General features: G+C 48.7%; 1 protein-coding gene across 1 annotated transcript in view; it reads left to right on the plus strand.

Annotated features, from left to right (window-relative positions):
* The window catches only part of ADAMTS16 (ADAM metallopeptidase with thrombospondin type 1 motif 16), a 162,048-nt gene that overhangs the window by 83,032 nt on the left and 64,635 nt on the right, over positions 1 to 14,381 (plus strand). The window contains exons 12-17 of the mRNA XM_086675632.1: positions 4,281 to 4,429; positions 6,053 to 6,225; positions 8,225 to 8,355; positions 10,518 to 10,641; positions 11,711 to 11,955; positions 13,692 to 13,830. Of these exons, the coding sequence (XP_086531758.1) occupies positions 4,281 to 4,429; positions 6,053 to 6,225; positions 8,225 to 8,355; positions 10,518 to 10,641; positions 11,711 to 11,955; positions 13,692 to 13,830 (961 nt within the window). The remainder of the gene's footprint in view (positions 1 to 4,280; positions 4,430 to 6,052; positions 6,226 to 8,224; positions 8,356 to 10,517; positions 10,642 to 11,710; positions 11,956 to 13,691; positions 13,831 to 14,381) is intronic.

A 14,381-nucleotide genomic window follows, 5' to 3' on the forward strand; every position in this document is an offset into this window, starting at 1 on the left:
CATGTCTGCAAGGCTAGGCGTGTGACCTTTTCAGTGATGCTAATGAACGTGAAAGAGAAATTCATGCCTAAATGTCACTGGTTCGTACGTGTAGATTCCAAAGCAAATTTATCACACCCTGAACGTATTTTAATGGGAACATGGACACAAAGGGTTAAACATGTTAGCAGACAGTGCTGACATGTGCTCCCGGGATAAATTCTGGCGACACCAACAGAGGGAATGAAGAGCTAGGAGTGCCCCTACGGCAGGGACCCCTATGTTTAGTCCCTCAAACACGGGGGTACTCACAATTAAATCCTTCCAGAGATATAAGCAACAGGAGTTAAATAATTCATACCCATAAAACTCTGGGGCACCTGGGTGGCTCAGTCAGTTAAGCGCCCAACTCGAGATCTCAGCCCAGGTCTTGATCTCAGGGCTGTGCGTTCGAGCCCCGAGCTGGGCTCTGTGTTGGACTCCGCACTGGGCATGAAGCCTACTTACAAACGAAATGTAATCAATATGCTTTTAGAGTCTCGGAAGAGGAGAGGAACCCGCCGGCGTGCCACAACGTGGAAAACACACACGGTCGCGGCACGCCAGGGAATTGGCCTGAGCAGTAAGCCGCAGGTGATCATAACCTTCTGCACTTAGTTGGTTGACCTTTACTCTTCAGGTGACAGTTCGCAAAACGAGGCTGCTCTCCAGAACGATTGGCAGAAGCTGCAGCCCACGCAGGCCCCGGGGGTTCTCAGGTCGCCTGCTTCCTGTAGGACCAACTCCCTAGCTCTGGCGCTCCCTGAAAATCACCTATACATTCTCGTTATGTTTTATTTACCGCAAAAGCACAGTCAGATCGGTGGTTCTTGGTATTTTCAGTTCATTTCCCTTGTTGGGCCAGAATACACGCGGGACGGCGTCAGCGCTCCTGTGAAATCTCCCTTTGCTGTTAATTGCGTGCCTTCCTGTGTTACTGGCTGTCGTGTGTCCCTGAGCTTTATCGGTCTAGAAGCGTGTGTTCCCAGACGTCAGTGTCACAGTGCTTTGGCCGGTCCCGGTCGGTGCGTTCTGGGTGATTGGCTACAGCCATGCCGCTTCTGTGCCCTTTTCTCCTGGACGGGAGCCTGTTTCCTTCCATCTTGCGCTGCCTGTGAGGCTTGCGCGTGGTGGAAAATGGGGCTGATGTTGACTGCATTTTGTAGCATGAGGCTCTATCCTGAGTACCTCGAATACAGGCGGCCCTGACGACCACCGTGTGAGGGCGAGTCTGTCGCGGCCCCCCTCGGGCACTCAAGAACCTTTCCAGGGAAGGACGCTGGGTTCCTTTGTTCTCATGCCAGGGGAGTCCGGGGCAAGGGGCTGGGACCACAGCCCAAAGCGTAGGAAAGCAGATTCTAGCCCGCTAACAATCGTGGGCCTCTAATGTAGAATTAAAGCAGCTCTCACGTTACCCAGATCTGACACTCGGTGCTCGGTACTTGGCCCATGTGACCACATCAGATTTTTGGAGCAGCCCAGCCTGGTGGTACGTGTCATCGCTAAGGTTCTCGGTGGGGGGTGGGGGGGGGACACGCAGGCTCAGAGCACTGGAGTCACCTGCCCCAGGCCACACGGCAGCAGGACTAATACTGAGGTTCCTTTTCTCCCCGCTCCCCGAGTCAGCGGCTGCATCTTATCAGGGTGCTTCCCGTGTGGGCTGGGTTTGGAGGTGCCATGCAGACTCCGGGGACAGTATCAGAGCAGGAACGAGCACGCATTGTGACATCTCGCTTGCTAAGATGAAGCCTTCTCTCGAACGCCGCGTTGTCCATGAATAAAATACAAATGGTGAGAAACGTGGGGTGGTCCCGGAAACCGAACTGGTGTTTCGGTGGAAATGGCGTGTGCGTACTTAACACATGCCCTTCCCCGACCCGCTCACGGTGGGCTCCCCAGCTCTGTGACCTGCGTGGACTTGATACATAAAGTCGGTGTGCACGTGGATGCACATGTTTGGGCCCCTGCACCTTCATGCCCACGTGCATTCCCCCCCTCCAACCTCCTTCGGAGAAGTTACGGTGTTTTCTCCTCAGACCTCCAGAAAGTTTTTGTTTAATAATTTTTTTTTTGTAGTTTATTTTGAGAGAGACAGAGAGATCGAACAGGGGAGGGCAGAGAGAGAAGGGAGAGAGAGAATCCGAAGCCAGCTCCGCACTGTTAGCACAGAGCCCAACCCGGGGGTTTGAACCCACAAACTGTGAGATCGTGACCTGAGCCGAAACCAAGAGTCCGATGCTTCACCGACTGGGCCACCCAGGTGCCCCTAAAAGCAACTTGTAAAGGGACGGTCCTGTAAGGATATTCGGACGAAAGCAGCAGCATTTCACTGGCAAGAATACCAACGGCAGCAGCAATTTCGACAGCAGGAGACCGGAAACCACGCGGATGTGCGTGAAGAGGGCAGTGGCTGAAGAACCCCACCTGCAGAAGGAGAGCCCCGTCTGCACGCTGCAGCAGATGATCCGCAGACATCCCGTAGGCGGACAAGCAGAACGAATGGAGCATGTGCAGCGGGCCCTCACTGACCAAAAGAAAAGGGAGTCGTCATCTGCACATTTTCTTACCTTAAAAAAAAAATGAAAGGATAAACCCAAAATTTGGAAGCATAAACGTAAATATTTGCTGTACTTTTAAAACAGAGTGAAACCACATTTTCTTCAAGTAACCTTACATTCCAGAAGCAAAAGCAACTGGACCCAAACACCTGTCACCTTGTTGGCTCGACCAAAACTGTAACAGAAGCATTGTTTCGAGTGGCTTTAAAACCTGAAAATATTTTCTGAGCTTCAACTTGTTGGTTCTTGCTTCCACACTTTCTGAGTTGTGTGTTAGAAAGCTCTGACCGGGTGATTTTTTAAAATGGGACAAAACAACCACAGCAGACCCCTGACGTGTCCCTCCCGGTCCCTCCCGGTCCCTCCCGGTCTCTGCCAGCTGCAGGGCCCTGCCCAGAGCCCACAGGAGCCAGCCCTCTGCTTCTCTCAGCTCCTTCTCTCCTCTGACTCGAGGCCATTGAGGAGCAGGTGCCCTGCTGTCTCCTGTGCACCCCTCACCGGGCTGAGGGTGTCAGGGGGACTTCAGGACTTGTTCTAGCACCTGGGGGTGAGGGCAGGGAGGTAACAAAAGAGAGACTTATTTTTTGCTTGTGGGAAAGAATCGAAGAATTGAATGGATGAGGTTTCAGTGCTCAGAATTTCTTATGTTCAAGTTTCCCTCCTTGAATGGTGTTAAATCAAACCACTTGTAATTGCCAGCAAAGGTCAAGTGGCAGCCATCTGATACGTTTTCACCCGACACAACAATGAATAATTGAAGTGTTGTTATTTTCCTCTTGTAAAGTACCATTTTTTCTCTCGGAACAAATCCGGTGGCCCTAACCTTGGAGCCAGACGGGAGGGGACTTGACCCTGTCCCTCACCCCGCAGCCCTCAGGCCAGACTCTGCTTGGTCCCTGCGGGCCAGCAGCAAGGGACGAGCAATTTCCTTTTCTCCTCTCAGCAGATGGCCTGAAGATTGTCGAAGTCTACACCAAACCATGGGTGGAAAACCAACAGCATCGAACACCACGTGAGATGTGTAGCCTTGACGTGTGATGGAAGCAGAGACAACGCGTGGCTTTGGGCATGAACTGACATCGACGAGCGTCGCTCTTGAGAAGGGACAGCTGATGGCATCTCCAGCCGTGTGGGCACACGTGCAGCTCTGTGTGGGCTGTGTTATCTCCCCGGGAAGCAGTGTGACCCCCGACCCTCGTCCGCCGATAACCTCCGGGCTCCGGGCTTGGAGCCCAGGTGCTTGGGAGTGACGGCACAGAGCATCGGCCAGAAATGACAAGGTGTTGAGTCACATGGAACCTCCAGCTGGACGTTTCTACCCGAGGCCCCGTCTGCTCTCAAAGAACTATGAAAAGCACGTTGTTCTCGGAGAGACTGGAGTTCACTCACCTGAGAGCCGCACGATCAGGCCGAACGTTCGTGCAACACCACTTAATTACATGTGCTGAATTCCAGCAGCTCGGACGCTACAAAATGGTTCTTCTGTGTATCTTCCCTCTACGGGGATTTGTAAACCGTGCTAGGCTGGAAAAGGAAAAAGAAGCAACATCCACTCACTGTATTTGTATCATACCTTTACCTGAAGGTCAGATGTTGATATCTTGCACGTTCTACCAAACTCCCCACGGCTGACATCACAGCGGTGCTGGACCCGCCTATCCACCCATGAGTCACGTCAACCTTTTTCTCTTTTTTAATTTTTAGTGGTGCCGGGGAGGACAGTGTGTGAAATACGGTGACGAAGGCCCCAAGCCCACGCATGGCCATTGGTCAGACTGGTCTTCCTGGTCCCCTTGCTCCAGGACCTGTGGAGGAGGGGTGTCTCACAGAGACCGCCTGTGCGCAAATCCCAAGTAAGTACGTCCTCACTTCCCTCCTCACGAGCGATTTCTGTGCTGTGAACCTTCCAAGCCGCGTGTGTACCTAAATTCAGTAATATCGATCTGTACGTCACGTAGCTGTGTAGGGATCACTGAGTAGGTGGAACCACATGGATGGAGCTAGAGAGTTTTGTGCTAAGTGAAATAAGTCAGAGAAAAACAAATACTGTATGATTTCACTCCTACGTGGAATTTAAGAAGCAAGCAAAGGGGAAAAAGAAGAGGGAGAAAGTGAGAAACAGACTCTTAACTATAGAGCGCATGCTGATGGTCACCAGAGGGAAGGGGGGAGGGGGTATGGGTGAAACAGGTGATGGGGATTAAGGAGGGCGCTTGTGATGAGCATCGGGTGAGGCATGGAGGTGTCGAGTCACTCTGTCCTACACCTGAAACTAACGGAACCCTGTGTGTTGGCTATGCCGGAATTAAAAAGCATCACTGAGCAGGAAAGTCATTTTAGTCAAGTATTTCTCAAACAGCGATATCTCTTTGGTATAATTTAAGATGCTTCAAGCGACCTGACCATAGCACGTGATAACAGACCCAGCAGCGATACTCAGGAAGTGGATTTTAGCCACATTTCTACGAAATACCAAGGGTCTGCCTAAAATGAGTATGCAAATCATGAAGATATGGAGAACACAAATGAATAAGAATCAGGAAGAACCGTTTTTTCACGTGGGAAAAAAAAAGCCAGATGTTGGGTTCTTCATGAAATATATTTACCTTTGCAACATGTGGTTTCACTGTGACCTTCTGTGAGAAGACAGGGACACCAGAAGCGGTCCCCAGTGCGCTGGGGTAGAGGAGTTTCCAAATCCTCCCTTTGCACCTGACTTTGCTTAAAACATGACTCCTATCACGGCTCTTCAGTCCTGTCTTTATCATGTGACGCTCAGTGGGTCCGCCACATCGTATGGCTGCGTCCACGTGAATTCTAGGGGGTGAGCTGGGGGTGTTTCCCATCAGCACCGACCAGTGGAAGGTGACTTCAGCGAAGTCCCTGAATGGCAGTCTCAACTGTGCCGGCTGTCAACTGTGCGGTTCTGGGAGAGCCGCCCTCCCTTAGCGGTCCCTCCTCTATGAGTGCAGAGAACGGCAGGGTCACGCTGCCTTCTGCAAGGGTGCTGGGAGTCGGTGGCGGACAGATGCCGGCAGATCCATTTCCACACCCTAACTGGCTCTACTAACCTTGTGAATAACACTGCCCACGTCGTTAATGGGTGAGAAAGTGCCAGGGTCCCTTAGAAGTACACTTTTCTTACTTGGTCGCTGAAAACAACATAACAGGATCTGCTCATCTCTTCAATAAGCCTAATTTCCAGGGAGGGGAGAGTAGCTGTGAAATGTAGGGCTTCTTTTTGGTTTTAGCGTGCAGTCATTTCGGGGATAGCATGAGTGTGAGCGGGGGAGGGGCAGAGAGAGAGGGAGACCGAGGATCCAAAGCGGGCTCTGGGTTGACAGCAGCAAGCCTGACACGGGGCTCGAGCTCGCGAACCATGCGATTGTGATCTGAGCTGAAGCTGGACACTCAACCAGCCTAGCCACCCAGACGCCCCAAACGTAGGGTTTCTAATTGCGAAATGTATGTTCCAGACCATCGCACGGAGGGAAGTTTTGTGAGGGCTCAGCTCGGACTCTGAGGCTTTGCAACAGTCAGAAATGTCCCCACGATAGCGTTGACTTCCGTGCGGCACAGTGTGCCGAGTACAACAGCAAACGGTTCCGAGGATGGCACTACAAGTGGAAGCCATACACTCAAGTGCAAGGTAAATCTTAAATCCCCCCTTCTAGGAATAGCCTCGTGCTTTAAAGAATTACGTGACTGAAAACTCTTTAAAGAATTACATGGTTGAAAATGTGGCGTTCGGATAGACCACATCGCTATGTGAGGTCGTTGTCACAGGCTCTTCTGCCTAACCCCTTGGCCGCTGGCTTTGTACCTGAACTTGACCAGCGGTGTGGCCAGAAATTAACAAGCAGATAGAGAGTGTGTGCGTCATACCGTGAAATCTTCAAAGAAGTGATAAAACATTCAAAACGGATGGTTTATTAATAAGGGATCAGTGCTTTTTAATTACAAATCACAGTAGTTGAGGGCGATCTCACCCATCGAACACTTACAATTGCCAGAGAATGAAAGAAAAATTTTAGTATCTTTTGGAAAAGCAGTTGACTGTCAAGTATAGTATATTCAAAACTCTGGTTCTAAACCAAGAAGTTTATCTGCACCATATGTAAGATTTTATCCTCCAGTGTGAGAGAAGTACTTACTGTTCTTAAGACTGAAAGAACTTGAACCTGGTAGCTCCGCTGACATAATTTAAAGAGAAATCCAAAGAATACCTAGTCACCTCGCTCTTTGAAACTGGGAATACTGTCCAAGCAACGGTCAAGAAATACATAAATCTCATCTGACTTTATAAACATAATGTTTTCATGGTAAGAACTTTATGAAGTCAGTAAATTCTGGAAGGAGAAGTTTAAGCAGTTTCACACAAAGCATTTTTGGTTGTTTTTACTCCCAGACTCAGTAAAATGTAAGCCAGTGAGAATTAAGTAGGCAGGAGAAAAAGGAGAAAGAACTTTGAAATTGGGGCCAAAATATGTGTGCTCTTCTGGGCTTCCCTATCTCAGGACATAAACACATTAATCATGGAAGCACATACTTGCCTTGATTCTTAGGGTTGTTCAATGGAGTCTCCTCCTGTACAATAAAGAAAATATTTGTGGATGAGTCTTGAGCCCATGAAAATTCCTGAGGCGGACTATATTTTCGTCAACTCAGCCCTTCTTTACCAAGAAGAACGAAGGGAAAAAAGTTCATGTTAATTACATAAATCATAAAATCTTTGAAATAGATTATCAAAAGAAATCGACTGGCTCTGCCACTCTTAAGTATACGGTGATACCTACATTCCCCACGTATCAGTATTTTTTGACAATCATTGTGTTTATAGAAAACATCATTCTCTGAAGATTTCATCTAAAATTTATTCCTTTTATCAGTTTAAAAATATTATAAATTTCATCAAATGCATTAGCTTTTTAAAAATTTTTTTGCTTTAGTGTTGATTTATTTTTGAGAGAGAGAGAGACAGAGACAGAGACAGAGACAGAGTGTGAGTGGGGGGAGGGGCAGAGAGTGAGGGAGACCCAGAATCCCGCGCAGGCTCCAGGCTCCGAGCTGTCAGCGCAGAGCCCGACGTGGGGCTCAAACTTGCGAACCATGAGATCATGACCTGAGCAGAATGCTTAACCCACTGAGCCACCCAGGCACCCCAAATGCACTAGCTTTTAATAAATTTCGTGATTATTTGAATTCTTTTATTACATTTTTCCTGTGAGAATTGTGTATATTGCTACAAAATAGTAATGACCTTTTGCATTTCTGCAAGAGAATAGTTCATCAAACTAGTAAAATAGTCGAACAGTGATGTTGTCGTTCCAGTCAACAAATATTTATTGAATGCCTACTATGTGCCAACCACTGAGTAAAGAACAAGGACAGTAAAGGACACCGTCGAGTAAGAATGGTGAAGGCTTATACAAATTAAAAATTAAAAGGAAAAACCAAGCCTCATGAGACAACCATAAAAGAAATGTCTTTGCAATGAATATTGTGTGGGAGTTATTTTATGGGCAAAAGAAAAAAAAAAAAGAAAGAAAGAAAAAACTTTAAAAAAAGTCTATCTAAAATTTAGAACAAAAGTGATCAGAGCTTAAGTATCTTTCTTATTTGTGTTTGTGTGTGTATTTCTTTTTAAGATCAGCACTTATGCAAACTCTACTGTATCGCAGAAGGATTTGATTTCTTCTTTTCTTTGTCAAATAAAGTCAAAGATGGGACTCCATGCTCGGAGGATAGCCGTAATGTTTGTATAGATGGGATATGTGAGGTAATAATGATCGTTCATTCATTCAACACACGTCTCCAGACAGTCTGCTTTGTGTCAGGCATTCCTCTAAGGGGCTAAAGACACCAGACATTTAAATCCCGCCTTTCCCTCCCGCTCACAGCCCGGTGGGGGGGGGAAAGCCGGATGAACACACAAAGAGACACAGGTGGTTTGTCCCAGTGGAGGTGCCCACGGAGGATGGGGAGCAGAGGAGAGAGCTGATTTTCTCCCCGATGTGGATCTGGGGGATTTGCGGGGTTCCTTGGAGAAGGGCGCTTCCGAGCTAGATCGGGAAGGGTGAGTTGGCCTGGAGGTGTGGGAGAGCCGACTGGGAACACGGTCGTGCTAGAAGGTGTGGGTTGATAGGACCCGACTCAGGCATCGAGCACCCGGAGGGCAGGCAGGGCAGGGGTGCCGAGGGAGGTGAGGGAGCGAGAAGGGGCGCACGGAGGATTTTTATCCTCCTGTCCTGGCGGAACAGACCCTGGGACCTGGATGGAGCTGAGCGGCAGGGTCAGCCGGCAGTAGCTTGGGCAGCGGAGGAACCAGGGGCAGTTTTGAGCCAAGAGATCACTTGGCATCCTGCAGGGACTTGGGAGACAGACGGGGAAAGATTTGTTGGCTAAGTGGCCATAGAGCTGCCTTGGGCAGGGGTGAGACGGGGAAGGAATTCCATTATTACACCAAGTGGAAGCGTGACCAGATCACATACGTTGCACACAATCGATGGGTTTTTCATTGAAGTTGCTCAGTATGCACACTCACAGAGTCTAAGCACCTCGGTCATCGTTCTGGTCTTCTCTAAGTGAGATGACCATGGTCAGGTTGAGTCGTGCACTGGGACACGCACAGTGTAATCCTTTTTCGTAGGTGAAGATCACACTCGGTTCTGTCGAGATCTCTTTCAGATTTCAAATGGCCGAGTCTCCATTTTGTCTAATTATTAGTGGGCTTGTTAAATATGTTATTGTTTTCAGGTATTCGTCACGACACAGTGTCACAGTCCCTTAGATGTAGTTCTGAAATCCCAAAAGCCGTCACACAGAAGGTTTATTGGGCTGCACAATACAGGATGCCCTGAATTTGTTTGCTGGCGAAACCTGCCCTCGACGGGTGTGAGGCTATGTGTCAGTTTTATTGATCTCGCTTCGTGTGAAGATGTACGTGATTTGCCATAGAAACATCCTTTACGCGTTTCATTGAGTGCTACCCTGGGCCCTGCTGGGACTCTCACATGATGTGCATAATATGTTAATTCCCTTCCTAAAATCCAAAAAAAAAAAAAAAACCCTCTGAATTCTGAAATGCATTTGACCATAAGAATTTCCAGCAAGGAATTATGGAGGAATTGTGATTCATTTCTGAATGGGTTTTTTACAAGTATATACTAAACTCTTTGTTAGTAAATATAAAGCTAGTAAGCATCATAGAAATTATAAAGGCCCCTAAAATTCTAAGACAATGAACAAAGATGCCCTTTAAATGATTTACTGCTGGGAATAATTCCCAGGCAGCCTGTGTTCCTTCTCTCCTTTGCACACGGCCACTCAGAGGCACAGTGGCACATTCCAGGGGACCCTCACGTGGACACATTGCTCATCAATTTGTGCTTTGCGTCCATCTGAAATTTACCATTAATCTCCAATATGAAAATCTGATAGATTTAATTTAGGGCTCAGGGTTTTTTAAAAATTTTTTAATGTTTATTTATTTTGAGAGAAAGAGAATGAGCAGGGAAGGGGCAGAGAGAGAGAGAGAGAGAGAGAGAGAGAGAGAGAGGGAGAATCCCAAGCAGGCTTCATATTCAGTGCACAGCTCAATGCGGGGCTCAAACTCACAAAACTGTGAGATTGTGACCTGAGCAGAAACCACAAGTCAGACGCTTAACCAACTGAGCCACCCAGGCGCCCCTTAATTTAGGGCTCGAGATTCTAAGATTGTGTAGCAACGCCAAAGACAACAGCTCTCAGGGTTTCCTCCTTTGGATTTGAGAGTAGAGTTTCAGTCTTGCTGTGCACATACTTGGTATCCAATAAATATTTGTTAACTACTCTGTGTTGGTGAAATGTTCTACTGGAGCGGGGAGGTTTCTCGCTGGAGCTCTGTGACTTCACTCTTGTCGTCTTTTCTTTCACGAATGACGTGTGGCCCCGGTCCCCCAGAGAGTGGGATGTGACAACGTCCTTGGATCCGATGCCGTGGAAGACTCCTGTGGTGTGTGCAGGGGGAATAACTCAGATTGCACGACACACAAGGGGCTCTACACCAAGCACCACGGCGCCAACCGTGAGTACAAGGAATACGAGGGAGATGTAAACCAGAACCTCCTGGAGGGGACACCTGGGGTTTCCGTGGCAACAGCAGGCATCAAGGGTCCTGAAAAGACCGACAGTCTCCTTCCCTACTCCGCCTGTCAAGCCTTTCCTTAATTGTTTAAAAAAAAAAATTTAAGTTTATTTATTTTGAGAGAGAGAGAGAGCAGGCGAGGGGCAGAGAGAGAGGAAGAGAGAGAATCAATTCCAAGCAGGCTCCATGCTGTTAGCCCAGAGCCCGACGCGGGGCTCGAACCCACAAACCGTGAGATCGTGACCTGAGCCAAAGTCAGATGCTTGACCGACTGAGCCACCCAGGTGCCCCAACTTACTTTCTTTTTTTTTTTTTTTAACCTTTATTTATTTTTGAGACAGAGACAGAGCATGAACGGGGGAAGGTCAGAGAGAGGGAGACACAGAATCTGAAACAGGCTCCAGGCTCTGAGCCATCAGCACAGAGCCTGACGCAGGGCTTGAACTCACGAACCGCGAGATCATGACCTGAGCCGAAGTCGGACGCTTAACCGACTGAGCCACCCAGGCGCCCCCCAACTTACTTTCTTAAAATAAAGATTATTTATTTTGAGAAAGAGGGAGAGAGAGCATGAGTGGGGGAGGGGCAGCGAAAGGGGGAGAGAGAGAATCCCAAGCAGGCTCCTCACTGACAGTGTGGAGCTTGACGTGGGACTCAGTCCCACGAACTGTGAGATCATGAACTGAGCCAAAGTCAAGAGTCGGACACTCAACCGACTGAGCCACCCAGGTGCCCCCCAAGCCTTTCCTTTTGATGGAAAGTGGTTGCAGGTTACTTGAATTAAAGTGGTTCTTAGGAACAATGAAATTTATAATAGCTCTGCTTCAATTAAAAGAAAAGAAAAACACAAGTTACTTCAAGGCCTCATGGCACCGATTGCCAAAATTCTCCTGGTTCCCAACGTGGATTCTCAGGTTTGAGTTGTGGGGAACCCCAGCGTAGGGATTTTGCGTCGGCATTCTTGAACGAAAATACCACATTCTTCCCACTCCTGTTTCCTTTAACGTAGAGTATTATCAGATGGTCACCATTCCTTCTGGAGCCCGGAGTATTCACATCCGTGAAATGAACGTGTCGACGTCCTACATCTCTGTGCGCAATGCCCTCCGAAAATACTACCTGAACGGGCACTGGACGGTGGACTGGCCGGGTCGATACAAGTTCGCAGGCACCATGTTTGATTATAGACGGACCTCCCATGAGCCGGAGAGTTTGACCTCTTCTGGGCCAACCAACGAAACACTGGTTGTGGAGGTAGGTGCCAGCCTTCTGATTTTCGGCCTGGGATCTGGGATTGTTGCAGATTGACGGCCATTGGCATAACTTCAAGAACACAGAATAATGATTACAGTTTGAGAATGTGTCCGAAGCAAGACTCATCTAAGCATTGAAGGGGGCGGTGGGCTTGTTACCTTTCATCCCCTGGCACCTAATCTGATTTGTATTTACGCACATCACGCGGTTCCTGTTTTGGGTCTTTATCAGCTGGTGTTTACGAAAGTCGGCCCCTCTCCTGTACGCCGTGTGGCTGTGAGAAGCGGGCACACTCGGGGGACTCTGCCGAGTCCTGTGGAATGGGAGGGGGATGAGAGCCCGAAGCAAAGCCTCAGCAGTGACGTCATATGGGCCCCCATGTGCAGGGAAGAGGCTCACAGGCTGCCATTAGGCTCTTCCTGCGACGTTATCTGCCCCCATGAGACTGGGCAGATGGAGGTGACAGGCACAGGCTAATGCCCCACCTTTTTGTCTTTCTGTGCACAGTTAAAGTACTTGGTTCAAATGTTGTCCCGTCAGCCTACAACCAGTATGCAGATGTGAGCCACCCAGACTCCCCCCACCTGCTCTCAGGGCCAGGCAGCCCCCTCCTGTCCTCTTGTATCTTCCTGGGAGATGCTTCCCCGGGGCTCTCCACACACATCCCCCATCTGCCTCCCCTCCTGACCCTGAGCTGTTCTCATCACTTATTTCTCCCTGATGATTTCTCTCCCACCAGCGCAGGCTTTAGCTCGAATAATGGCACAGAACAGAGATAAGTCAAGGGCGAAGGTGAGTGTGGCTTATTAGGAACTATTCTGGATGGAAGAAGATTTGCAAAGGCTCAGGATGTCAGACAGGAGAGCATCTCAGGGGCCTCACCATGCAGCCACCTATACCTGTCCTACAACACCTTCCTCAACTAAGACCCAAGAGCTGTGTTGTCAGGGGTGGGGAATGCGGTGCCGGGTGGTCAGAGAATATCTGACCCCCCTGGAATATCACATCAGGACCAATAAAGGCTCCCAGATTCAGAGATGGGATTTCTGTCCACTGATCAATGGTGAGGCTTCCAAAGTAAAAAGCTTTCTCTCTGAGATCAGCGATCTGACACATTCACGAGTGCAAAGGTAACTGGTCCATACGGTTGCGTTTTAAACTAGGAGGTGAAGAGTCCAAATTCAAGGTGCTGAGATAGGCTCAACCTGAGAGATCTTTAGGGATAGGTGTTTTTCTCCTGGAATGTGCCAGTCGTCCAAAGACCCCTGCATCCGGTCACACTGGAAAGTACGCTGCCGTAACTTTGATGGGTGGCATGGGTAATATCCACTCATGAGTCCTGACTGCTTAGAACGCACCAGGAAGCGTGAGAGTGCTTTATAGGCATTGCTTTCTGATGGCCTCAGATGGACGGGATTTGCAGGGGATCCCAAGGAAACGCTGGGGGAAATAACCAGATACCCGAGTTAGGTTGCAGAGGTGTTTGAAGCCTTGAAGAGAGGAACACACGAAACGTAAGGCAGACGAGTCGAATGTCTACATTTTTCTAGATGCGCTTGCTTCTTCTTGAGCGTTCGCTTCCGTCTAGAAAGTTCGTATACGTTTTAGAGGATGGACGGTGTTTATCACGTAACCAACTTCCTGTTGATGTTGTCGCTTCAGTACTATTTAAAAACTAGCTTATATTTATCAGTTCCATTTTAACTTGTTTTCTCTGCCCCCTTTTCATTTTCTAGATTCTGTTTCAGGGAAGGAACCCGGGTGTCGCCTGGGAGTACTCGGTGCCCCGGTTGCGGGGTGAGAAGAAGCCCAGTGGCCAGCCTCGTTACACATGGGCCATCATTCGCTCCGAGTGTTCAGTCTCCTGCGGAGGGGGTAGGTCACCTCTCACACCTCTCCGGTGGGGGAGCGCTGAGGGGCCACGGGCACACTGCACTCACAGGTCCACACCACGTCCTGGCAGGGGGCCCCATTCCCAGAGGGAGAGCAGAGGCCATTGGCCCTGCGTGTCACCGGAAGGCCGGGCCTGCCTTCTCTCGTCCATCTATGTCAGCATGTTGCTCTGAGGGAGTCGTTTGGTGAACCGGTTTCTGCTTTGCACCCAAGTGAAGATTTGATAAAGAGTAGTTTCGTGAGTTGAGATTATTCAAATAAAAGTCACTCAAATTCTACGTATCATGTTGGTGATGAGAAGTAGAAGTTTTACCTTGAAAATATCGTGATGCAGACTGAGGTTTGGGTCCAATGGTCTTGCTCAAATTTACTGCGAAGTCCTATATTGAAATTCACCCAGAAACTACAGGAACGTTATGCAAATCGTGGTGGAAATGACTAGAAACAGCATGTCAGGAAGAAGAATTTCACATGACAGTCAATGGCTTGGTCATCCTGATGCCATAAAAATTGGACCGTCAAAGAAAGTCTAA

Source organism: Puma concolor, chromosome A1 (genome assembly GCF_028749965.1).
Source record: "Puma concolor isolate L17-30 chromosome A1, mPumCon1.1.hap2, whole genome shotgun sequence".
Taxonomy (NCBI): Eukaryota; Metazoa; Chordata; class Mammalia; order Carnivora; family Felidae; genus Puma; species Puma concolor.